This window comes from Protopterus annectens, chromosome 10.part0 (assembly GCF_019279795.1).
Source record: "Protopterus annectens isolate FY-2018-M chromosome 10.part0, PAN1.0, whole genome shotgun sequence".
NCBI classification, from domain to species: domain Eukaryota; kingdom Metazoa; phylum Chordata; order Ceratodontiformes; family Protopteridae; genus Protopterus; species Protopterus annectens.
The window spans coordinates 1,758,066,547-1,758,094,152 of NC_056744.1; the positions used below are offsets into that span (position 1 = coordinate 1,758,066,547).

At 45.7% G+C, this 27,606-nt stretch overlaps 1 protein-coding gene across 2 annotated transcripts in view; it reads left to right on the forward strand.

Moving 5' to 3' along the window:
* The window catches only part of LOC122813985 (leukocyte surface antigen CD47-like), a 288,924-nt gene that overhangs the window by 101,667 nt on the left and 159,651 nt on the right, over positions 1 to 27,606 (forward strand). For both annotated transcript variants that reach the window (XM_044086555.1, XM_044086556.1), the window contains exon 2: positions 3,015 to 3,347. In XM_044086555.1, coding sequence (XP_043942490.1) covers positions 3,015 to 3,347 — 333 coding nt within the window. The remainder of the gene's footprint in view (positions 1 to 3,014; positions 3,348 to 27,606) is intronic.

Genomic DNA, 27,606 nt, shown 5'->3' on the forward strand with positions numbered 1-27,606 from the left:
GACTGCTGGGGGTTCTCATTGGAGAACTCGCATATGATACCTGGCGAGAGACACCAAGTGGCAGCTGTCATAGAGACTAGCGCTTTGACAGTCAAATGAACAGGTGGGCATGTTAGATTCAGCAAGAAAGAAACTTGATCTTGAACCAACTGGACCCGACAGGGAGGCAGTGCTGCAGTCTCGGGTTCTGTGTCCAACTGTACTGCAGTGAATTCCAGGTTTTGGCTGGGAACTAGATTCGACTTGGGCAATTTTGCAGTGATCCCTAGATGCTGGAAAAGTCTTACCACGCACCTGATCGCTAGTTTTAGTCGATGCCTTGTGGGAGCCATGAGGAGCCAATCGTCCAGATAGGGGAAAACCTGCAGCCGGAGATAAGCTGCCACCACTTCCATACATTTGGTAAACACCCTGGGGCTGTGATGAGTCCACCCTGACCCTGGATGATGATGAGGCCTCAGCACCCAAACCTGAGAGGCTGGGAGAACCTTGAGAAGGAGAGGTAGCTACCAAACTGGAGAAGGTCCTCTCAACCACCCAGAAGGCTGACAGACTGAAGCTCCTCCCCCATCCCTGGTGGCCGGGGCCACCTGGGAAGGGAGATGGGACCCCAACACAGTGCCAAAGCCCTCAGGATGATATCGGCCCTGAGCTGTCCATTGACAAGGCCCCCAAGGGAAGGGAGTGGTCTAACACATCTGGGACCAAACCCATCCCCAGGGTACCATCACTGACCCCTCTAAGACTAAGCCCTCTCTGGTGGTTGTGGAACAGAGCCGGCCAGGGACCCTGACTGTGTCGAGAAGGGAGGGATTTCTGACACAAGTCATCCTCACTGCAAATCCCAGGGTATTGACATTCCAATTCTTTCTGGATCAGAAGAGGAGAGTATGACTTGTGGATGGGAAGGTTTCTCTCTCACTCTCACTCACTCTCTCTCTCACTCTCTCTCTCACTCTCTCTCTCACTCTCTCACTCTCTCACTCTCTCTCTCACTCTCTCACTCTCTCACTCTCTCACTCTCTCACTCTCTCACTCTCTCACTCTCTCACTCTCTCACTCTCTCACTCTCTCACTCTCTCACTCTCTCACTCTCTCACTCTCTCACTCTCTCACTCTCTCACTCTCTCACTCTCTCCCTCACTCTCTCACTCTCCTCTCTCTCAGTGGGAGAGAGAAAGAGAGAAAAGGATTACTCTTAGAAAAGGCCCAGAGTGCCAAGCACTTGAAGAGGGGAGTGGAGAAACTACCTAAACGCATTCTAGGTCTGCTAGGGAAGGGAGGAATTAAGAAAAAAGGGCTAACCACAGAAATACTTTGTTAAAAGGAAAAAGAGAGAAAGGTAACAAAAAGCATCACTTGGGTAGAATCCTATACTTGAGCCTGCACCATGTGTGGAGCGATTCAGCAGCAAACAAGTTCTGAGTGTTAGAGGATAGCAGGCGATTATGGGAAGGGCAGGAGCTTGAGCTTTGAGCTCTGGATCTGTCTAAAAAGTGTCTGGGTCAGATCCTAGACCCATCTCTGAGGATAATAACACAGGTAGGATTATCGTGGATTATTGTAGTACATTGTGGATTCATGCTGAATCAAGCATTTTTATGGCCTTGAGTTTATAGTGCTGGTTTACGTGAGGAGAGTTTATCCATTTGCACTGTTTTCTGGGGTGTGCACCATAACTATTGGAAGTGTGTGTGTGTGTATATATATATATATATATATATATATGTATGTGTGCATGTATGTATGATATATATATATATGTGTGCGTGTGTATGGAGATAGATATATATATATTTTAACATTACTGTAGGCTTCTTTTCTTTTTGTCTGAGTGATGGAAGAAGCTGAACATTCTTTAGGTGCTGAGGGGATCACCCAGATAATGGATGATAATCGTGCAGGTACAGAAAATTATGATTTCTAAAAATTATTTTTCAGTGGCAGCCATTCTCTTTTTTTGGCTTGTTAAACTGTGGATAACAGATGGAAAGTGGTTATCATGATTTTACAACTTTAAGTTCTCATTTAAGGATATCAACTTATTTTTTAAGGAGCACACAGAGAGGCTGTAGCTGTTGAGGGAGGTTTTCAGAGCCTTCACTGTAGATGCATATAAACGAATTGCATAAACAGCACCATAAATATTAGAGTTAATATTTTCAGCTATATGGCTTCTGAATGTCCATGACTTTTTCCTTTTTTAAGTCCTTATGGAAAGATTCAGGTCAACAAAGCCAAACATCACTAGCTGTGGACATGCACATTTTGAACTTCAAAAGGAAAAGTCATGGACATTCAGAAGCCATATAGCTGAAACACTTTATGTCCTTAAGGGGTCATTTGCATATATCCCATGGGCCTTTATTCTGGGAGGTTTAAGGTACCACACAGTGAAAACTCTAGCTTGGTTACGTTTTTCTTGTAGTATTTACTAATTGGCTTGTCTGTGTGACCTTTTGGTTTTGTTTATTGGTACCTTTGGAACTTGTAGATATTTTTGCTGCCATTACTACAGCATACACTTTTTCACCATCCATTCCCTTTTCCATCCAGCAGGTCTGTATGAACACCTTTATTTCCAAACATTCCTCTATAATACTCAATAGCTTTTCTGACTTGCGCCCCTCACATTTTTGCTTATTTGTCCATAATGATTCTAAAATTATTGGAGAAGTACATTCGGGTAGTTATGCAAGAATTAGTTAAGTAATCAGATCGGATGGACCATAAGATTGTATGTCTCATTAAAATGTATGCTTTGTTGCAGAACTTTAAACCTTTATTGTATGACTTAGGCAAAATAATGCTGATATTTGATCTGTGAGTTTTTCTTTTCAGCCCTTTGAAAACGCAGTTCAAGCTACCCTAATGTTTGTGAAAATAAGGAGGCTCCTTTTCACCTGATTGTACTGATCTTTGGTTTTTGTGGGAATGCACTTCTTTGGTTAATTGCTACACACCTTGATGTAGCTTGGGACTTTAATTTTTGCCTCTTGTTTTTCTTGTTTCAGATGCTGTAATGGTTGTTAGAACAAGTACGCACGATGTTGTTGCTTCGCAGTGTTCAGATGTTTTGTTAGATTGTCAGTTCGTTCCTGATGTCATGCCGATAAACTTTGGTATTCTCTTTGTCACTTGGAAATTTCAAGGCCAAAATGTTGCAGTGTTTGATGAGAAGGTAGAAAACAAGTGGAGTACAGCGCAACTTTTTCCTGAAGAGCTGAAAAAAGGGAATGCCTCACTGTTGCTTAGACGTGTTGAAAAAAGTATGGAGGGGCAGTACGTGTGTGAGGTTTTGTATGCTCCAGACAAAGAATCTGTTAAACCTACTCTGAAAGTTACAGGTAATGTTGGCTTTTTATTAACAAAATAGTACAGCTTTGACACACGAGTTAAGAAATGACATTAACATCCCCAACACTGTGTGTGCGCACGAGAGCACATGCATTTCTATATCTGTGCAGATATATGTATTTTAAATGAAGTTTGTCTATGTATGCATGCACATGTGTATAATAGATATAGTAATATCTGGTTTATGGAGCATGTAGACCGTACCTTTTAAAATTGCCTGAAGCGACTGGTACAGGAATTCTGTTAAGTGTTGCATAAAAAGAGATGAACTTTTCAAGGCAAGTCAGAAATTGCTTCCTCATCTGGAGGTACAGCAATTCTGACCCACAGATTCATGGAGTTTGGCTGTCCGACCAGTCTTGGCTGATAGTGATTGTGTATGTAGCCCACTGTAAACTGTTTAGTGAAGCTGAAGGAAAGACTTTGACATGTGTTGCACCTAACAACCTTGTAGACTGAGAAACTGTAGGTGGACTTGCTTCTGTGGAATATAAAGCATTTTCTATAGGTGCTGTTCAAACTTTTTAAACCATATACTAAATGGAGTGGGCTAATTTTATTTTCTATTGTGGTGTAGTAAAACCTTTATTGTTAACTCTGCTGTCTAATTTAGTGTTTCCAAAGACTTGTACTAGTACTATGTGCATGGGTATTTTGTCTCGGGATTTGCTAAATACCACTGTTGCTGTGAAGTGTATGACCAGTTTGAGCTATGGTGTTTGTAACTTGTGATGATCTCCTGTGGTGCTTTCTTTTACCTACTGCCATTGAGGGGTTATTAAAAGCTGTGGAACCTGAGGTGGAGACTGACCAGAAGCTAGTACAGCAGCACCGATAGTTTCCAGGACTGACTAACATGATGGTTGGTCCCAAAAATGTGCTGGCCATGAAGAAGATAAGCTGGAAGGATGACCAAGATTAATATTGGTGGTGGATGAACGATATGCCACCTAAGAAAATTGGCACCAACCAGAACAGACTGATACTTTCCTCTGAGATGGCAGAGGAAGCACTAAAATGGAAGGGACCGATCCTACTGACTGTCAGAATCTCAGCTGTTAGCACTAATGGGATAACTTTAGAGATGCAGTCTATGAAAGTTTACACATAGATTATAATACTGAGATGCGGGACTTAGCACATGTTAAAACTGGTTAAAATTGATGTAACAGTTTTAGAAATTCTAAGAGTAGACATATTTAAGTACTGTGAGAGAAGTACATGTTGCAAAACCATCCCAAGAAGTCTGACAAGTTAGTAACTTAAGTAGAATGCTTATTAATTCACAGCACATTTTTAAACTGACTTGTCCGATTTGATGTATGAAGCTACAGTACGAAACATGCAGTATTCTATGAAATAGATGATGGGTTAACTTGTTTTAAATCTGAAGAGAAGGGGGTCATAGAGCATGATTCAGTTCCTCTAATACTGTTGAGAATTCTAGTACTAGAAATGTGAAACCATTAATGAATAATGCTGCAAATGAAGTTGTTCCTATGGAACATCATAAAGACTGTAGCTTGAGTAAATCAAAATAACGTTATGGTGTGTTATGGTACACTTAAATAACTTTGATGTTCATCGTGTTTCACTGCTGCAGTCATTACACTTGGGTTATCCTGCCGTCAGGTGGTCCCGCAGTCGGCCAGAGTTCCAAAGTCTTGGTCTGGCGTCGGTTGCTGTCGCTTCTTCCCTGACGTCAGTGCGCCAGAGGTATACAAGATGCAGCCGACGCCATTTTCTCCAGTCTTTCTTGCCACGCGGTGCCCGAAGCAAAAGCAGTTGGCAAGTGCCGGTCGGCTGACTCCTGAGATTTTCGAATTCAAATTTCAGAACCGAAATCTTCAATAAAGCTAAGTACCCCGTTGGGGAAACTTTTTCTTGCCTCAAACAGTAAAAGTTAATAATTGTATTTCTTGTGGGAAGCAAATACCTCATAAGGATTTCCATTCTTACTGTATTCCATGCCTAGGCCCAGACCACGATGTCACTAGTTGTCTGTTTTGTGCTAGATTTAACAAATGCACTATTAAACGTTGGTTTGATTTTGCACGCCATTATTTTGGCCGAAGGTTCAATTATACCATACCGTCGGAACAACCGACGACTGGAATACACAAAAAAAAACGCAAAGACAAGGATAAGGACAGGCAACCGAGGTCCAAAACTGACGACAAAGCCTCTTCCAGGCCAGTTGCCGGCTCGCCGGTGCTCAGTGAGGCGCTTTCGCAGCCCCTGACTCCCGCTGCCTCAGAGCTGCCTCTGTCTCCCACGTGGAGACATCTAGGCCTCTGGAAACACAAGGTATTGGGCCTACGGAGACTATTCCCTCAGATGGGTCCGGAGCCGCTGAGCAGGCATCGACTTCTGAGGGTGTCTTCAGACCTTCACAGCTTACAATCAAAACAGCCAAGTCAAAAACTCCATTAAAGTCAAAGAAACAAATACAGCATTTTCCTGGACAGGCTTCCATGCCTAAGAAACAGATGCTCAAAATGGCCGAAGACCTAATTACTCTGATCAGGGGTTCCCATCCCCCTCCTGATAAAAGGCCTAGGCAGGATACAGACTATGATTCCTCTGACCAGGTTTCCATTTCCTCTGATTCATCTTCAGACCAGGGATATTCTTTACCCCCCTAGGAGGACTCTGATGCTGAAGAATCTATTCCTTCAGCCTCTCCTCCCGAGGATTACTCAACTTTACATACCATGAGGGAGCATTTCCATCGGGAGAGCCAGGATTATTCAGAATCCAAGAAAAGGCTCAGATATTTTCTGTTATTGCCTCAGCACAGGCCCTTGGCTATTCCACCTGTGTTGGATATTGTGGATGATGTGTTCTCTGAATCTAGTTTAACCCCTGATTCTTTGCCCCCAGCTCCAGTCACGCCAGACAGGTACTACAGAGTTCCTGACTCTCACAAATTTCTTTACAAAAACCCTGCTGCAGACCCAGACACTATTTCCCAGGGTCTCAAAGGGGTAAGGGCTTCCACTGCAAAAATCCCAGTTCCCTCTGACAGGGATTCCAGAACATTGGATAGATGGGGGAAGAAAGTTTACACTTTTGCAACACTAGCAATAAGGGCTTTAAATTGCCTGTTCCACATGCTTAAATACCAACAATATTTAATGTCTTTGCTAAAACAAAAAATGCCTACAAGCTTAGAAGGTCCTGAACATAAGGAAATGCAGGACTTATTGTATGCAGCTGATCAAGTGGGAAAACATACTCTGCAATGTGGTTTTGATTCATTAGAGGTGTCTTGTAGAGCCACAGTTACAGGATCTGTGATAAGAAGGCATGCATGGTTAAAAGAACAAAGTTTACCTGATCATGTTAAGGCAGAATTATTGGATGCTCCTTTACAGCATGATATCTTGTTTGGTACTGCGGTGGTGGTGCTGCGGTAGCATTGTCGCCTCACAGACGTTGCCCGTTCGATTCTCACTTAGAGCGTCTTCTGTGTGGCAACATGCGTGAATGGGTGTTCCTTCGTTGAAGGTTGTGCATTAGGCCCGGCAAGTCAGCACGTAAAAATCTACTGCCAGTCATTAGCGGACCGGAGTTCCGCTGTGGCGACCCCTAACCGGGAAAAGCCGAAAGACACAAACAAAATCTTGTTTGGTGTTAAGTCTGAAGAGGTATTAAAGAAAATGGAGGATAAAGCAAAATCTATGCAGACAGTAAAGGATTTCTTACAGGTACAGCCTCCTAGATTTAGCAGAAATTGGCCTTCTAAAAATTGGTCCTTTCCAGTGTCAGACAGACCACAAAGAGGCAGATACAGATGCCCAAGAAGCAGATCTCGGCCCCAAGGCTCTTACAGACCTCTACAGTGGGGTGCTTCAACCCAAAAAGGAGGCGAAGACAAGTCCACAGCCATTCAGGCAACAGTCTCAATGACTTCCCCTTTCAAATGCCAAACCCTCACCTTTTGGCAGCTCCCTTAGGGGAGAAACTAGCACTTTTTCAACAAAACTGGCATATAATCACCCAAGACAAATGGGTACTGAATATTGTGTCTCAAGGTTACTGGTTCCATTTTCACACTCTACCAAGGCCAAAAGTAATGCCAAACCTGCCTCAAAATCAATGGGCAGAGGCACAAAAGCAAATGACAGCTCTCATGGACATGAGAGCTATTCAAAAAGTACCAGAACAGGAACAAGGACAAGGTTTTTATTCAAGACTTTTCTTGGTCCCCAGAAAGGACAAAGCCTGGAGACCCATACTGGACCTATCTATTCTGAACACATATTTGGATATACCAAAATTCAAAATGTTGACATTACAGCAACTTCTTCCCATGCTGGGCAAGAAGGCTTGGCTTGTTACTTTGGCCCTCAGAGGCATACGTGCATGTCCCAGTCAGACAAAATTGCAGAAGATACCTCAGATTCTTAGCTGGCACAAAGCATTACCAATTCTCTGCACTGCCCTTGGGATTATCTACTGCACCCAGGGTCTTCACAAAGTGCCTGGCACCAGTAATTGCATTTTGCAGACAAAAACAAATTCAAATATATCCTTACTTGGACGACTGCCTTATTCAAGCAGAGAGCAAGGACATTCTACTACAACATCTGGCATTTGTAAAAAGATTACTAATGGGCCTAGGGTACACAATAAACGAAAAGAAGTCAAAACTAGTGCCCTCACAAGAGATAATATTCCTGGGTGCAAGCTTAAACACAACGGCCCAGATGGCTTATCTCACGCCAGACAAGCAAAGGTAACTGACTCAGTATTTTCATTTGATGGCAACGAAGACCCAACTCCCTGCAAGAAAAATTCTGCAGGCCTTGGGGTTCATGGCATCTTGCATACTACTAATTTCATATGCCAGACTGCATATGAGGAAGTTAAATGGTGTCTGAAAAGTGTATGGACTCAAACTGCCACAGTTTGGAAGCAATAATACCACTCATTCCCTGCCTTCAACAGGAGTTTCAGTGGTGGGCACAGGCATGTCACCACAACAAGGGACAGCCTTTTACTTTACCCACAGCCAGGCAGACAGTAACAACAGATGCATCGGATTACGCCTGGGGAGCACACATGGCAGGACAATGTATCCAGGGCAAGTAGACCACAGACCAAATGCATCTCCATATCAGTCAAAAAGAGATGCTAGCTGTACAAAATGCCCTGACAGCTTTCAAGGACCTTCTGCATCCAGGACAATTGCTACTAAAGACGGACAACACCACAGTTATGTGGTACATAAACAAGCAAGGGGGCACACATTCCTACCCCCTATGCAGACAAGCAATGACTTTGTGGAACACAGCACTGACTTTCAAGTTCATCTGCAAGCACAATTCCTGCCAGGAAAGAAACATACACTGGCAGACGACTTAAGCAGAAACGTCATAGATCCTCATGAGTGGAAACTAAATCCACAAGTATTCAGCATGATAACTCAGAAATGGGGAAGCCCAGACATAGATCTGTTTGCCTTCCCTCTGAACTGTTAAGTCCTTGTGCAGAATTTCTGTAGTTATCACACACAAGCATGGAAAGTGGATGCTCTCTCTTTCAGTTGGAAAACACTAAAAGTTTATGCCTTCCCACCACTGCCACTCCTTGCAAAGGTACTCCTAAAAGCCAGACTAGAGGCCAGAAATTATCCCGATTGCTCTGGACTGGCCATGCCAGCACTGGTACCCAATATTAAGGAACATGGCTCAAGGCCCAGCATGGATTTTACCTCAAGTACCTCATCTTCTGACTCAGCAAAACAATCAGATCCTGCACAGCCAGCTCAACACCTTAAATCTGGCTGCATGGCAGATTATTTAACCAAACAGTCAACACTCCTGTCTAAAGCTGTTATGGGTGTCATTTTGGAGGCTAGGAGGCCCAGCACCAGGAAATCTTATTCAGAAAAGTGGAAAAGATTCTGCGCCTGGAACCAGGCTCAAGGCCTTGACCCTCTTGTCCCAAATATTCCTCCGATATTACAATACTTAACTGAGATGCTGGACAAAGGCATTTACTTTTCATCTATTAAGATCCACGCCTCTGCTATTTCAGCTCATTACAACACGGATGTCCTTCAAGAATGCAACTGCAGTCATAACATGTGGGTTGTCCTGCCTCAGGCAGCCCTCGGTCGGCCGGATTCGACGTCGGCTGATGTCGCATTTCTCTCCGTCAGAGTGGCTGGAGTATATAAGCATCAGCCGACGCCATTTTCTTCAGTCTTTCTTGCTGCGCGGTGCCCGAAGCAGAAGCAGTTCGCAAGTGCCGGTCGGTCAGCTCCTGTATTCTACGATACCGAAGTCATCAAAAAAGCCAAGTACCCCGTTGGGGACCTTTTCTAGCCTCAGCCGATGTCAGAAATTACTGAAAAAGTTAACAATTGTCTTTTTTGTGGTAAACAAATACCTCATAAGGATTTCCACTCTTACTGCCATCCTTGCCTGGGCCCAGACCACGACGTCTCAGCCTGTGTAGCCTGTGCTCGCTTCAACAAGCGCACTCTCAGGTGCCGGGCGGAGTTCGCTGACTTTTTCGGCGATAAATTTGCTTATACCAAAGACTTTTTCGGCGATAAATTTGCTTATACCATGCCGTCGGATCTTCCGACATCGCAAACTCCCAAAAAGCGAAAAGACCGGGACCGACATCCTCGGCCCTCGTCTACTACCGACTCCACGCCAAAACCTAGCGCGAGTGCTCCGGTTCCCTCTGAGACGGTCTCTCCACCGCTCCGAACCGAAGACACCGCAGTACCGACTACTCCGATTCCAGACATTACTCCGCCAGTTATAGATTTTCCTCTGGATACCGAAACCGAGTAGATGCCCGAGACCATTGCTGTAGACAAGGTCACTCCTGCACGTGGAGCTGCCAGGCCTCCTATGGCCATGTCTATTAAGGCCTACACTAGGGCTAAGGCAGCCAGCAAAACAAAGCATATTACTTCAAGATCCTTACCTCAGCCGACTCCAGAGACACAAATTATGTCCATGGCTGCTGATTTAATTTCCATGATTAGAGGTTCACAGACCCATCCAGAGAGAGCATCCCAGCCTCCTCCTGATAAAAGGCCCCGGGTTGAACCCTCTGACCCTACTCCTTCAGATGAAGACTCTGAGGGCTCTGTCCACTCTGATAGCTAGGAAGAGCTCTTCCAGACCTATGAGGACTCAGATGCAGAAGATTCCATCCCTTCGGCCTCCCCTCCTGAGGATATTTCCTTTGGGGAAGTTCTGCACACCATGAGGGAACATTTCAAGTGGCAGGGCCAAGAATATTCTGATTCCAGGAAACGCCTTAGGACTTTCCTTAAGAAGCCTCAGCACAGGCCCTTAGCTATTCCTCCTGTACTTGATGTTCTGGATGATTTGTATTCTGATTCTAGTGCTACCCCTGATACTCTCCCTCCTGCACCAGCCAAGCCAGACAGGTATTACAGGGTCCCAGAAACTCATTCCCATTTATTCAGGGCCCATACTGTTGATTTGGAAACTATTTCACAGGGGCCTAAAGGAGTTTCAGCCTCCACCTCTAAAAATCTTTTGCCCTCCAACAGGGAGGCAAGGTCTTTAGAGAGATGGGGTAAAAAGGTTTACACTTCCACTACTTTATCTATGAGAGCTTTAAATTGCCTTTTTCATATGTTCCAATATCAGGATTATCTCTTAGAAGATTTACAAAAAACACTAGCTTCTCCTGATCCTTTAGACAGGAAGACTTTGCAGGAAGCTGTACATAACACTCGGCAAGTAAGCAATCACTTCCAGTGCATCATATCCACACTGCAGGAAGCTTCATGTAGGGCAGCTATGACAGGGGCAGTGATGAGAAGACATGCTTGGTTAAAAGATCAACCTCTACCAGATCATGTAAAAGCAAAACTTCTGGATGCACCTTTGGAAAAGAACAAGCTTTTTGGTGCAAATGCTTAGGATGTGCTAAAGACCATTGAAGAAAAAGCAAAATCAGTTCAAACTGTAAAGGATTTCCTCCAGGTTCAACCCCCCAGATTCAGTAGGAACTGGCCTTCAAAAAACTGGTCCTTTCCTAATCCAGAAAAGTTTCAAAGGGGTAAGAACAGACGTGGCCGAGGAAGAGGCCAATACAGAGGCCCTTACAGGGGACGTCAATGGCAGCCAGGAAACCAAAGAAGTGACGCAGGGGTTTCTCCTGCCCAACAACCACAATCACAATGACTTTCCTCTACTACCGCCTACCAGGGAACAACTAGAAGTTCCCTTGGGCGGAAAATTATCTCTGTTTGCAGAAAACTGGCACAGACTGACAAAGGACAAATGGATTTTGGACATTATAGACCGAGGGTACAGGTTTCATTTTCATACCCTACCAAGAAAACAAGGCATGCCAAATCTACCACAACATCAAAGGGCAGAGGCTATCATCTCTCTGCTAACTCAAATGAAAGCAATAGAAAGAGTTCCACAACAAGAACAAGAACAGGGATTTTACTCAAGACTGTTCCTTGTTCCAAGAAAAGAAACTCAATGGAGACCAATACTGGACTTGTCCGCATTAAACACCTTTCTCATAGTACCAAAGTTCAAAATGCTGACTCTGCAGCAACTCCTTCCCATGCTGGGCAAGGAGTCGTGGCTGATTACTCTGGACCTCAAGGAGGCATACCTGCATGTCCCTGTCAGACACAGTTGCAGAAGATACCTCAGATTTCTTGCAGGGCCAGAGCATTATCAATTCTCAGCATTGCCATTTGGCTTATCTACTGCGCCCAGAGTGTTTACAAAATGCCTGGCTTCAGTAATTGCTCATTGCAGGCTCCAGGGTATACAAATTTACCCGTACCTGGACGACTGCCTCATACAAGCGGACGACAAACTGATGTTGACAAAAAATCTGGAATATGTCATACGATTACTTCAAGCTCTGGGATACACAGTCAACTTCCAAAAGTCAAGACTGCAGCCATCCCAGCAAATAATCTTCTTAGGAGCCAAACTAGACACAGCCTCTCAAATGACTTACCTGACAGAAGACAAGCAAGAGAAGTTAACTCAATACTTCAAAGATTTAGCAAAACACACCCAGATGACTGCAAGGAGATTCCTACAGGCCCTGGGTTACATGGCATCCTGCATTCTACTGGTTCCATTAGCAAAACTACACATGAGAAAGCTTCAATGGTACCTAAAAAGCATTTGGTCTCAGCACAGCAACAACTTGGAGACAATCATACCACTCATTCCATGCTTACAAAAGGAACTCCTATGGTGGGCTTCGGCGAGCAAGGAAAACACAGGTTTGTCATTCAAAAAACCACAGATAACACAGACCATGACTACAGACACCTCAGACCTCTGCTCTGATAGGGGGCGCACATGGAAGGCAGATGTATACAAGGACAATGGTCTCCAAAGGAAACACATCTGCATATAAATCAAAAGGAAATGCTGGCAGTAATGCATGCTATCGAGGCTTTTCAAAACCAACTCCAGCAAGGTCACTTAATGATACGGACAGACAACATCACTGTGATGTGGTACATAAACAAGCAGGGGGGCACTCGCTCTTATCCCCTTTGCAGACTGACAATGCAGCTTTGGGAGAAATCACTGAGTCTAAACATCCAGTTACAATCGCAGTTTGTTCCAGGAAAAGACAATGTGTTGGCGGACAGCCTAAGCAGGAATTTCACAGATCCACACGAGTGGAGGTTGCATCTGAAGGCTTTCAGACAACTCACTTCGACATGGGGCAAGCCAGAAGTGGACCTATTTGCCTCTCACCTCAATCATCTACTACCAAAATTTTGCACAAGGACATACCATCCAAAGGCTTGGAAAATAGATGCTCTTTCATTCAACTGGAGCTCCCTAGCAATCTATGCATTCCCACCTCTGCCACTGATGACCTCAGTATTACTAAAGATCAAAGCAGAGAAGCCCAAGGGAATCATAATAGCTCCGGATTGGCCAAGACAACACTGGTACCCACTACTACGGAGCATATGTCACACCAGGAGGTGGGCCCTCCCTCAGTGGCCTCTACTTTTGACTCAGCACAATTTCGAAACACTGCATCCAAACCTTCAGACTCTGCAGCTAACAGCCTGGGAGATCCCATAAATAAATTCAACTTACCTCTCTCAGGAAGTTCAGCGGATACTAACAGAGGCTCAAGACCGCCCACCAGAAAGGTCTACTTAGCCAAGTGGAAAAGATTCAGCAATTGGAATACCAGCAAAGGGCATGATGCATCATTACTGAACATCCCACTTATCTTGGAATATTTGGCAGATATGTTAAGAGTGGCCTCTCATATTCATCAATAAAAATACATGCATCTGCCATTTCAGCTAGATACAACACTGATCCTCCTGTTTTTTCTCACCCCTTACTAAGACAATTCCTCAGGGGAATCAAGAACATTAAGCCACCAAGAAAGGCCCCAGTGCCAGCCTGGGACCTCAATTTTGTCTTAGAAAAACTGACTCTACCTCCTTTTGAGCCAGCAGCTTCAGTTGACTTGCAATTTCTCTCATGGAAAACAGCTTTACTGTTGGCAATTACCTCAGCAAGAAGGGTTTCGGAACTGCAGGCCCTAATGGCAATACCACCCTTTATTATTTTCCACAGAGACAGGGTTTCATTAAGGACCAACCCTACCTTTATGCCAAAGGTGGTATCTAGGGTTTCTCTAAACAAAGCCATTCATCTGCCTGCCTTCTTCCCCAATCCTGAGAATAAGGGGGAAAGGCTTTTACATACCTTGGACATTCATAGACAACTTCGATACTACCTGGACAGAACCAAGGCCAGTAGGAAGTCTGAACAGCTTTTTGTAGCTTACGCCCCTGCAGTCCAAGGAAAAGCAATTTCAAAACAGACTATTTCTAAATGGATTGGACATTGCATCAGATTCTGTTATTCCTTTCATGGAAAGACTGTTCCAGCCTATGTCAGACCACATTCCACCAGAGCTACAGCCACCTCTACAACATTTTTAAGAGGGGTGCCTATAAAGGACATTCTAGAAGCTGCTACATGGAGCTCCGTGCATACATTCTCAAAACACTACAATCTCCCCCTATATTCCAGATCCAGAGCAGGCTTTGCTTCGGCAGTCCTGCAGGGTTTGATTGCCACACCATCACTCTCCTAGAGCATACCTCCTCCCCCAGCTAAGCTATGGTATTCTACCCACATGTTATGACTGCAGTTGCATTCTTGAAGGACATAGTACAGTTTTGTACCTACCATAAATGTAGATGTCCGAGAGACATGCAACTGCAGTCGGGTTTTCCCTCCCTCCATACCCCTCTATGCTTAGGGTCCACTCCTATCCCCCTCTCTCTTAGCTGGGGATATCTGTTATGGTGTATTTGTTTTATTGTTCATGTATTTGTTTGGAATCCTGTTTTTGTCTTCCAATTTGATTACAGCCTTCCTTGGAGGGCACCTGGCATCTGGGGCAAGAAACACTGAAGAAAATGGCGTCAGCTGATGCTTATATACTCCAGCCGCTCTGACGTCGGAGAGAAATGCGACATCAGCTGACGTCGGACCCAGACTTTAGAATCCGGCCGACCGAGGGCTGCCTGAGGCAGGACAACCCACATGTTATGACTGCAGTTGCATGTCTCTCGGACATCTACATTTATGGTAGGTACAAAACTGTACTTTATATTTCTGGAAGTGAGACAAGTTCAAGTTCCGCTGAACTCTGAACGTTTGATTACCCTGCTCAGAGGTCCCCTCTTATCCAAATATAACATTAATAATAAGCAATAAGTGGAGGTAATATGTTTTCATGGTGATGGAAAGGAAGGACCCCTCCCACTTGTAGAAATTCAGATAGCTCTAAGCAACCTTTTGTATCAAGTAGCTGCAGCCCCTGACTTGATATATATTATTTTAACAAAAGTTTTTGACATTTTAAGGCACTTTTTTAGATATTGTGGAAAGAGGTAGATTCATAGATTAGTACTAGGCTAATTGCCCTTGCGAGCCATTTTAAGTCTAGCCAGTTATCCCTTGTGAGACTCAAACCCTGCACCTTGTGTTTCTAAGGCAAACACCTTAACCATTAGGCCACTCTCCTAACCCTTGGCATGGTGTAACAGGCTGATACTCTTAATAAAAAAAGACAATAAAAGATTGGCTTGATATGCTCATTCGGTATACAAATACAAAGGAAGCAAGACCATGACGCTCCTACAAAGGTCCAGAATTAACCCAAAAGAAAGGAGTTAACATGCAAGATAGAAAATGGACTACAATCAGATTAAGACTGTAAAAAGGATACTGTTTTTTAACAAAATTCTGCTCCATTGACAGGCCAGTAGAAACTGAATACTGTAAGAGAAGACAGAAGAGGAAATTTAGGTGAACTGATGGAAAGCTTTGAAGTTAAAAAAAAAAAAAAAAGTGTACATCTGGCTGCAGTGATTGTCCTCTGTTTCTGTGTTACTTGTAAAATCTGAAAATTGGGAATTTGTGAGGACACTTCTAAGTGGAACAGAAAACTAAACAGAAAGAGAACTCTTGGTGTGTTGAGAAAGTAGAACATTTGAAGTCAAAGGAGGTTTTCACTTGAAAGTTGCAGTGTCAGCATTTCAGGGATGGAAGCTGTACATTCCACCTCAAAAACAGGCTAGTGAAAAAAATAACGGGAAGATAGTTGTCATACAAGTAACGCACGCAAACGTAAAGGAAAGGAGGGGTAACGTTAAGTAGTACACGACAATGTAACCAAGGTTCTAAGAGAAGATGGTCACCAAGCTGCTGTGATAGCTGCTTATTCCGATTTTGAGTCAAGAAAAGACAACTTGTATGGAGTAACTAAAGCAGGGAGGAAATTCTGCATTATTTGCTCATGCTAAAACCTTCCAGGACACTTCTTATGAAGCTAGCTCATAGTTGCATGTTAGGAGGTCACCTGGGCAAAGGCAGGGGTTACTAACCAGATTTTTGTGGCTGTGTGTAAGGAAAGAGACAGAAAATACATATGCTTCTTGTTCAGAATATCAGAAAACAGTGCCCTAGTCTAGTTTTAACTCAATTGATTCAAGAGCCTGTCATGGACATACCATTTGTATATATGACTGTGGACATTGTAAGGCCACTAGTATAACCCATCAGTGGGCACTGGTGCTTACTTATGGACTGTGCTACAACACTTCCAGGAAAATTTCATTACTCAAGGCATCTGGGGGTGGTAGTCTATAAAGAGATACCTACTGACCAAGGCACTCCCTTTATGCCAAGGGTATTGCCTCATTTATGCTAGCATTTTAATGTGAAACAGTCAAAGACATCAGCCTACCATCCACAGACTGACATATTAGGAAAAAGGTTAAAGTGCTGCAATCCATGCCACAGAAAAAAGTGGGAGCAATGGTTACCCTACTTATTAACAAGCTTCAGGTGGGTTTACCCTGTTTACTGTCTCGTATGACAGACATCCCAGAGGATTGCTTGATACCACTAAGGAGCCTTGGGAAGAAGGGGAAACACTTAAATGTGGTGGAACACTGTATTAGTTTACAGAACAGGCTAAAGCTGATTATACCAGTAGTAAATGAGCATGTGTTTGTTATAAGACTGCCTGGCCTGGAGAACAAATTTCTGGCTAGGTGGAAAAGGCCATTTCATGTGATGGGTAGAATAAATGCAGCAAACTGTTTACATTTTTTATGGCCAAGCTAGAGACCAAGGCAATCAATTATGTTAATATATTGAAGCCATGGGGGGAAAAAAGTTATTGTTGGGACCTTTGCAAGGCGAAGTTCATACAGGAGAAAATCAAACAATCTCTGAAGTTCAAAATCATTTACAAAAGAGAGAGACTTTGTATTAATAAAAATCTTTTCAGACATACTTGGGAGAGCTAACCTGATAGAAAATAACAGATAACACCTGGAGTGAAAGTTAAACTGAGACTTTAAAACAACCAGAGTCATGGAAGCAATTGATAAGAGAAGATCAAAAGATGCTCAAACAGAGCGAATGGATAAAGTATTTACATTCCATTCACAGTAGCCATAGCTGGGTGATATGCTCATCCATTCAGATCACTTTGCCAGAAGTGCAGGTTGTGCTAGACTGTGTAAGACAAGTTTGACTATGAATGTTAAGAAAAGGGGTGGTAGGACCCAAAGTAGAAAAAGAGGCTATAAAACTGGCTTATACTCTCCACTTAGACTGATGAAGGCTGTTCTTGGACTTACTGGGTACTGCAGAAACTCTTTACCTAATTTTGCAGCTGTTGACTGTCCTTTGACAGATTTCACAAAAGGAAAAGCTCTTGTCAAGGTGCAATATTAATAGTTTATGATTTTTACTAAGAGATTTACCCTGAATATTTGAGGTAAATTAAGCCCGTCAGGTCAAGGACAACCACAAGGCATTCTTCATCTGTCTGCAACCTCAAAGGCAGTACACCGTTATGTTCAGAGCTCATTGTTAATGGAGCCACCTATACTGAGCCAGAAGATAGCAAACCTACTGACAGACAAATTCAGCTTAAACTTTACCCACTCTGTCCCCCTCAACCTCTCCTCAGGAAATGCCATCAAATGTAGCTGCCCTTAACTGTCACTAGGGAACAGGTCCTCAGTGCTCTAAAGCTAGAAACACTGCACTGATGGACCCAGACAGTATCCTTGGTTGTAAATAGCATGAAACATGACCTATCTTTGGAATCACTATTTAACCATAGCCTCCAAACAGGCTTTGTGCCTCATGAATGAAAAACTGCAATAATCAACCCTCTGCTCAAAGGTTCGCCATCTCCAGGTCCTGGAAACTACAGACCTGTAGGTCTCACTAGTCTCCCATGCAAAGCCATGGAAGTAATTATCATGAGAATGATCAGTAATGACATACGAAATCTCCAGACACTGGACACAACCCAGTTTAGTTGGGTCTATATTAGATCACCGAATGCTTAAAAAAATGAACAGTGATTAATTGAGCCTATGTAAGTGAAACCCTTACAATTTCGAACTGTCAGAACAGTGATATTTTTTTTTTCCTTAGGGAAAAAAATCGCTGTTCCAATAAAATACTTTAAACATTACATTGAGTGGGGGGCTTCGCCCCCCATACCTCCTGATATGGGGGGCTGCACCCCCCGTACTTAAATATACCAACTCCGAGACCGCACTACAGTGCCAAAAACGGCAAAGTAATGAAGCGGCCAAGCAAATTCTTTCTCAGGGAAAGAATTTGCTTAAAAGCCACTTCGATATTTTCCCATTTCAGGCTTTTGAGTTCAACCAAGACGCATTCAAATGAATGCGTCTTCGGTCTTCTAATAGGGAACCGTTTAGATGTTCTTCGTGTTTCACTGTTGCAGTCATTACATTTGGGTAATCCTGCTGGCAGGTTGCCCTCAGTCAGCCTGAATTCCAAAGTCTTGGGTCCTGCGTCGGTTGCTGTCGCCCCTTCCCTGATGTCAGGTCATCAGGGGTATAAAATATGTAGCCAACGCCATTTTCTTTAGTCTTTCTTGCCGCGTGGTGCCAGAAGCAGTTTGTAAGTGCCGGTCGGCCGACTCCTGAGATTTTCGTGTTCGGGTTTCAGATCCGAAGTCTTCAGTAAAGCTAAGTACCCCGTTGGGGAAACTTTTTTTCTTGCTCCAGACCGATGTCAGAAAAAGTTAATAATTGTATTTCTTCTGGAAAGCAAATACCTCATAAGGACTTTCACTCTTACTGTATTGCTTGCCTAGGCCCTGATCACAACGTTTCAGGTTGTCGTTTTGTGCTAGATTTAACCAACGCACTGTTAAGCGTCGGTATGATTTTGCATTAAACTATTTTGGACGGAGGTTTAATTATCCAGAAATGTCATTGGATAGCCATCCGACTACCGGAGTTCACAAAAAACGCAAAGAAAAAGAGAGAGAGAAACAACAGAGGCCCAAAACCGATGACAAAGCTTCTCCTAAGCCAGTCGCCGGTTCTCAGTGAGGTGCTTTCGCAGCCCCTGACTCCCGCTAATTTAGAGTCGCAGGCCGCTACCGACTTCCAAGTTGGCTGTGCCACTGGAAATGCAAGGTACTGGAGCCTTGGACACTATTCCCTCAGATGGGTCCAGAGCCGCTGAGCAGGCACCGGCTTCTGAGGGGTGTATTCAGACCTAAACATCTTTACATTAAACTGGCTTCAGCTTCAAAGGCAAAGACTAAACCACCTTCTAAAGCGAAGAAACAAACTTGAGCCACGTGGACAGGCCTCTATGCCCAAAAAACAGATGCTCAAAATGGCTGAAGACTTGATTACCTTGATCAGGGATTCCCATCCCCCTCCTGATAAGAGGCCTAGGCAAGAGACAGACTATGAATCTCCAGAACAGGTTTCTATTTCTTCTGATTCCTCTTCTGATCAGGAATACCCCCCCCCCCCCCAATGAGGATTCTGATGCTGAAGAATCTGTACCTTCAGCTTCTCCTCCTGAGGACTATTCTTTTGGGGAAACCTTGCATACCATGAGGGAGCATTTCCACTGGGAGAGCCAAGATTTTTCAGAATCTAAAAAGATTATACTACCTCATCACAAGCCTCTAGCCATTCCACCTGTGTTGGACATTGTAGATGATGTGTGTTCAGAGTCTAGTCTGACCCCTGACTCCTTACCTCCAGCTCCTGTTAAGCCTGACAGATATTACAGGGTTCCTGACTCTCATAAATTCCTTTTCAAAAACCCTGCTGCAGACCCAGAAACTATTTCACAGGGTCCCAAAGGAGTTGAGGCTTCTGCTGCAAAAAAACCTACCCCCTTTGACAGAGATTCTAGGGCACTGGATAGATGGGGGAAAAAAGGTTTACACATCTGCTGCCTTGGCTATAAGGGCCTTAAACTGTCAGTTTCAGATGCTCAAATATCAGCAACATGTCATGGCATTGCTTAAACAGAAAATGTTGTTAAACTCTGAATGTGCAGAAAACAAGGAAATGCAGGATTTATTGCATGCAGCTGAACAAGTTGGAAAGCATACTTTGCAATGTGGTTTTGATTCTTTGGAGGCCTCCTGCAGGGCTGTAATTGCGTGTTCTGTAATTAGGAGGCATGCTTGGTTAAAGGAACAAAATCTGCCTGATTATGTCAAAGTTAAATTATTAGATGCACCTTTACAGCATGATACTTGGTGTTAAGGCAGAAGAGGTGTTAAAGAAAATGGAGGACAAAGCTAAATCTATGGACAGTGTCAAAGATTTTTTACAAGTACAGCCACCTAGGTTTAGTAGACACTGGCCTACAAAGAATTGGTCCTTTCCTGTGATAGACAGACCTCTAAGGGGCAGATCCAGACGCCCTAGAGGCAGATCCCAGGCGCAAGGTTCATACAGGTCAAAGCAATGGGGTGCTTCTACCTCCAAAGGTGGAGAAGACAAATCACAACCATACAGGAAACAGTCCCAATGACTTCCCCCTGCCTGCACCAAACACTTATCTCCTGGCAGCACCCTTAGGGGGAAAAGTAGCACTTTTTTCTCAAAAGTGGCACATTATAACCCAGGACAAGTGGGTTCTAAACATAGTGTCACAAAGCTACAAGTTCCACTTCCATACCCTGCCAAAGGCAAACGGTTGGCCAGATCTGCCAAAATAATCAATGGGCAGAGGCACAAAAGCAAGTCTCATCCCTCATGGACATGGGGGCCATTCAACAAGTACCAGTGCAAGAGCAGGGACAAGGATTTTACTCAAGACTGTTCTTGGTACCCAGAAAGGACAAGGCCTGGAGGCCAATACTGGACTTATCTATTCTAAACACATTCCTGGATATACCAAAATTCAAAATGTTGACCTTGCAGCAGCTTCTGCCCATGCTGGGCAAGAAGGCTTGGCTTGTGACTTTAGACCCAAAAGAGGCATACCTGCATGTCCCAATCAGACAGTCATGCAGAAGATACCTCAGATTCAAGGCTAGCTCAGTGCATTACCAATTCTCTGCACTGCCCTTTGACTTATCTACTGCGCCCAGGGTCTTTAAAAAGTGCCTGGCACCAGTAATTGCATTCTGCAGACAAAGAGGAATACAAATATACCCTTACTTGGACGACTGCCTAATTCAAGCAGAGAACAAGGACATTCTTCTACAGCATCTGGCGTTTGTGAAAAGACTTCTGACATGCCTAGAGTACACAGTCAACGAAAAGAAATCAAAACTAGTACCCTCTCAAGAGATAATGTTCCTGGGTGCAAGCTTAAATACAACTACCCAGATGGCTTATCTTACGCCAGACAAACAAAGGCAACTGACAGCCTATTTCAAAATATTGGCAACAAAGGCCCAGTTATCTGCAAGAAAAATTCTGCAGGCGTTGGACTTCATGGCATCCTGCATCCTACTAATTCCATACGCAAGACTGCATATGAGGAAACTTCAATGGTACCTAAAAAGTGTTTGGACTCAACATTGCCACAGCCTGGAAACAATGAATCTGAAGTAGGCAGACTTCATTCGTCTGCAACCTGTGGGTATCGGATCCAATCTCGGATCCGAGCCGGCAATTCAAAACCTTAGGCTCTGAGCTCCTAGCTCCTCCCTCTTACCCATAACCCCTTGCCAAGCCCTGACTGACCCCAGATTTCGTTTGCCGCTTTTCAAGAAGCAACGGAATTCTAGAGCTCCTGGCGTGGTTTGAGATAAGTGTAGTTTTTCTGACAGGAAAATTGTTGAAATTCTCTATTTTTGTTATTAATATAGTTAGAGTTGTGTGTGGTTAAGGCTTTCCTCCCTCTTTAGTTAATTTTTCTCGGGTTTTCGTAGTTTGTTTGTGTGTGTGTGTGTTTAGGCCTTAGGTGTAATGTCTGAAGCCCCTAAGGCTGTTTTTTCGAAATGTGCGAGTGTGGCCATAAGCTGTCCCCAGCAGATGGCCACACTCGTCAAGAATGCTTGGGGTTGAACACCTGTCTTCTGGTTGTACCATTTGTGCAGGGTTCAACCCCGGCTTTAAGGAACGGAGGTCGAAGTTGGTGCTGGCGGGTCTTTTACCCCAGATACTGCTTGCCTCTGCACTCCAGTCAGCAACCTGTTGCTGTGAGTTCTCCCTCCGGCTGGGACTCAACCTCCCTTAAAGTTGCCGGAGGGGAAGGATTCTTCTAGGGAGACAGAAGGAGAGGCACAGGGAGAAGCACCACAAGAGGAGAGCCGGCTTCCAGTTCGCTCCTCCATCTAAGCGGGCCTCCCTGTGCCTTCTAGCCTTCCTCCTCCTCGGCTCCACTCCCTCGGTTCTCTCCTGGACCCGAGGAGGAGGAGGCTAGCCCTTCCAGGAGGTCACCGAGCGGCTCTCTAGGTCCGCCGTGGCCTCCTCTAGATCGACCTTTTCAATGAAGCTGATATGGACCGGATGATGAGGAAATTCATCCAGGCCCAAATGCAAATGGGAGTGCTCCTAGCCCCCAACCGGGAGGGCTTCACCCCTTTTTCGCCTTAGCTCCTTCTCCGACCCATACCACGGGTTCGAGCTATCGGCGCCGTGCAGATTTGGATCCGGGTGGGTCGGATCCGATAGGTCGGCGCACCTCGGATCCGTCTCATCCCTTGAGTGCTTCGGGTACCGGACCCGACCTCTCGGAGCCGAGGCGAGCCTCGGATCCGAGGGAGCTGGTGTGTCTTCGCTCCGTCCAGGTCGGAGCACACTGGTCTCGGATCCGATGGTTTCGCTCCGACTCCGATCCGTCGCCGGATCCGGTGGGGGTCGGCTCTCGGGCTTAGAGAAGCTGGCTCCCCTCGGCTTTCAACGTTATGGAAAGGGCACTGTCGAGGACATCCGGACCCCGGTCCCTGCCACGGCTCCATCCCGCACTCCATTGCAGTTGGGCCAGGCCCCCACCAGCCGGTCCCAGGGACAGCCCGCCTCGATGTCCCAAGTGGTTCCCTTGGAACATCCATCTGCTGAAGAGTACTCCTCGGACAGCCCCGATGAAGTACCTCGGGCGCAAGTGCAAGAGGAGGCACATGGACTCCCTGAGTCCGTCACTGAAGACACGGACTTGGATGAAGGGAAGGCTCCCTAGGTCACCCCCTGAGGACGTCTCATTTGGAGACATCATGGAGATGTTAAGGATCGGGGGGGGTGGTCTGCCCCCAAGGCTTCTTCGGACGAGTCTGTGTTCTTGGAGGCATTCGGCGGCCTTCTACCTCTTGGGTGTCCCCTCCTGCTGACCCCCTGGTAGATCTTATATCTATCAGGGCGTGGAAGGATCCGGACACCATTGAGCCTATTCCTAAGCGCCCGGACCGCATTCTTTCTCCTCCATCAGACCGCACCCACTGGAGTAAGTGTCCCCCAGTAGATGCCATGATGATGGCTGCAGTCACGAAGAGGGAATTGGCCCAGGAGAGTCCCTCCGTCCATCCTCCGGGCAAGGAGTCCCGTTCGATGGATCGCATTGGGAAGCGAGTTTTAGTTCAGCGACCTTCTCCTTGAGAGCTGAACTACATGGCACATGTCATTAGGATGCAGCGAGATCTGATTAAAGAATACGCTGCATCTCCCCCGGAGTCCATCTCGAGTGAGGATAAACAGGTTTACTCCACCCGAATGGCCACTCTCAGATCTGTATCCAATACATCTATGCGGCTGCTGTCTCATGCTACTGAGGGAGCCGCTAGAGCCAGCGGAGCAGGCCTTGTCATGAGGCGACAGGCCTGGCTCCGCCATTGTGATTTTGCTGAGCCCTTCAAGGCGACCTTCGAGCATGCCCCTTTCGATGGTTCTGCCTTGTTTGGCAAGACTCTTCGCGAGACATTAGTCCAGAGCGAAAAGGACGGGAAGACGCTGTCTGCCGTCGGAGTCCGCTTCTCAGCTCCCCAGAGGTCCTTCTCTAAGAACCAAAAGGGACAGAAGAAGATGTGGTTCCGGAAGTCGCAGCAGTCCCAACCTGCTCCGGATAACCAGTCCTTCCGTGGCAGAGGAGGACGGGGAGGTCGTCGTGCCAGAGGCAGGGGGGCTCCTGGCAATTTTGGGTCCAGAGAACCCTTCTCTGAGAGACCCACGCAGCAGCCCTGAAGGGTTGCCCGGCTGTCCGTCTCTGGAGGCAGTCGGGGGGCGGTTTTCGATGCACCTGACTTATTGGGAGTCCATAACAATAGACAGTTGGGTGCTTCGTCTTATATCCAGAGGATATTCAATACCCCTAATCAAGATTCCCAAATCTCGCAGCCTCCCAGATGTTCCACCCGACCAAGAGGCGGCAGCTATCGAAATCGAGCAGCTGCTAGGAAAAGAGCCATCCAGCGCCCCCCAGATCAAGCCGGATTAGGGTTTTACTCCAGGTTCTTTTGGTGCCAAAGAAGACGGGGACTTAAGACCAATTTTAGACCTTTCCCTGTTGAACCTGTCAGTAACCAAGCAAAAGTTCCGGATGGTCACCCTGCAATCTATACTCCCCCTTTTGAGGGAGAACGACTGGATGTGTTCCATAGACCTCAAGGATGCGTACTACCACATTCGGATGGACAGGCGATCCAGGAGGTTTCTTCACTTCGGCTGGGAGCCAGTCATTATCAGTTCAGGGTCCTCCCTTTGGTCTCACCTCAGCCCCAGGGTGTTTACCAAGGTGTTAGCGGTGGTAGCGGCCCACCTGAGGCTCCAGGGATTACAGGTCTTTCCGCATCTGGACGACTGGCTCCTGACGGCATCATCAAGGCATCTTCTGTGCTCAGCCAGGGATTACTTCCTTCAACTAGCACCAAGGCTGGGCATCACGATCAACTGGGAGAAATCTTTTCTGAATCCAACTCAAATTATAGATTTCATAGGAGGAAGACTAGACACCAGATCAATGCGAGCCTTCCTCACCCCAGACCGTATCGTCAGCCTGAGGTGTCATGTGACAGCAATCCTTCAACCATCTCCGACTGCAGCTTCGGTCCTGAGGGCCCTAGGTTCTATGGCAGCAGCTATCCCGCTTCTAATTCATGCCCGTTTACGCATGCGGGTTCTTCAATGGACCCTTCAAGTTCAGTGGTCTCCTCTTTATTCGTCTCTAAACGCTCCGATTGCGGTCAGCAGAGCGTGCAGGGACTCCCTTCTGTGGTGGCTTCTTTCTCCGGAGCCCCTAGCAGGAAGACCTTTTTGCGCTGCATTTCCCCGAGCCACAGTGACCACGGACGCTTCTTGCCTCGGGTGGGGGGGGCATTCTGCGGGAAAGATTGTCCAAGGCACGTGGAATCCCACAGAGACGTCATTGCATATAAATGTCCTGGAAATGAGGGCGGTGCTCCTAGCGTTGCAAGCACTTCACCACATTCTTCCTACAGGGACTATTGCGATTCAGACAGACAACATGTCCGTAGTCTGGTATATCAACAAGCAGGGAGGAACCAGGTCTTACCCCCTTTGTCGAGAGGCCATGAGAGTCTGGGAATGGGCAATTTCCACCAAACGCTTTCTGATAGCAACGCACATTCCGGGAAAGTCCAACATCCTTGCGGACAAGCTCAGTCGCACCATCCTTTCTCCACACGAGTGGTCCCTCAATCTTCAAGTAGCGAAGAAGATTTTTGCCGTTTGGGGGCAACCCTGTTGCGATCTTTTTGCTTCTCCCTCAAACGCCAAATGCGACAATTTCTTCGCTCTGCTTCCCCCACCAGGGGAGTTCCCGAGGGATGCTCTGGTGCATGCTTGGCCTCCCGGTCTCCTTTATGCCTACCCTCCACTTCCTCTGATGCAGAGGTTTCTGCAGAAAGCCAACAGTTTGGGGAGCAGAATGATTCTCATTGCCCCATTCTGGCCTCGACAACCTTGGTTCCCTTCGTATGGTCTCACAAAATCAATCCACCATGGATTCTGGATCCAATTTCGGATCTCATCTCTCACCCTCTGGGAATGCCAGTTCCCAATCTGCAGACCCTGAAGTTGACAGCTTGGCTGCTCCAATTCCAACCTTAATTAGGACTCCCGGTATCTCTTCACCGGTCAAAGCCATTTTGGTGGCTGCTCATAAACCTTCCACCAGACAGGTTTATCGGAGTAAATGGAAGAGGTTCTCTATATGGGCAGGACAGAGAACTGTGGATCCTTTTTCAGCACCTATCTCTGCGGTGCTAGATTTTCTAACAGACCTCTTTCATCAAGGGGCCAGTTCTTCCACGATTAAGGTACAATAAGGTACAATTGGCGGCTATCTCGCATTATCACATTGGCCAGGACACAGCTCCCCTTATGACAGCGAAATTATGCAAAACCTTTCTCAAAGGAGTTTTTTTGTTAAGGCCTCCAGTCAAGGAGGTTGTACCACCTTGGGACTTGTCTTTAGTCCTGCAGGCCCTTACTGCTCCTCCCTTCGAGCCTGCAGCTTCTTCTGATTTAAAATACCTTTCCTGGAAGACTGCCTTTCTGGTAGCTATCACTTCAGCCAGAAGGGTGTCTGAGCTTCAGGCTCTATGTGTCAAACCGCCTTATCTTTCTTTCTTCCCTGATAGGGTGTGCCTCAGGACCAATCCATCTTTTCTTCCGAAGGTCTCTTCTGAATCCAATATTAACCAGTCAATCAATCTGCCTGTCTTTTTTCCCAAGTATTCAAACAAAGGAGAATACAAATTGCATTCATTGGATGTTCATAGACAATTACGTTTTTATATTAACAGGACAGCTGGCCACAGGAAATCAGATCAGCTGTTCATCTCCTTTGCTAAATTTGCTCTGGGTAAAGCAGTGTCTAAAGTCACTCTATCTAAATGGATTGCTAATTGCATTCTGCAAGCATATGACACTTCAGGCAGACCTGCTCCTCAGAGGGTTACGGCTCATTCTACTAGGGCAGTTTCTACGTCAGCCTTTAAGTCCCGTGTTTCGTTGGATGATATCTGCTGCAGCTACTTGGGCCTCGCCTCATACTTTTATTTCTCATTACAAGGTGGATGTTGTTTCTAGAGGAAGAGCATCCTTTGGCTCAGCGGTGCTCGGAACATCCTTCCATGACGGCCCAAGATTCAGGTAGCTAGGGACTCTGTCCCACAGGTTGCAGACGAATGAAGTCTGCCTACTTCAGATTTAGAAGTTATGTACTCACCATAACGTTCCATCTGAGTAGGTGACTTCATTCGGATGCAACCATCCCCCCCTCCATCCCCCTGACCTTTATAGTGCGAGTATTTATGCTGTTTTAGTATACTGTGGTCAGTATTTTGAGGCAAACTCAATCTGAGGTCAGTCAGGGCTTGGCAAGGGGTTATGGGTAAGAGGGAGGAGCTAGGAGCTCGGAGCCTAAGCTTTTGAATTGCCGGCTCGGATCCGAGATCGGATCCGATACCCACAGG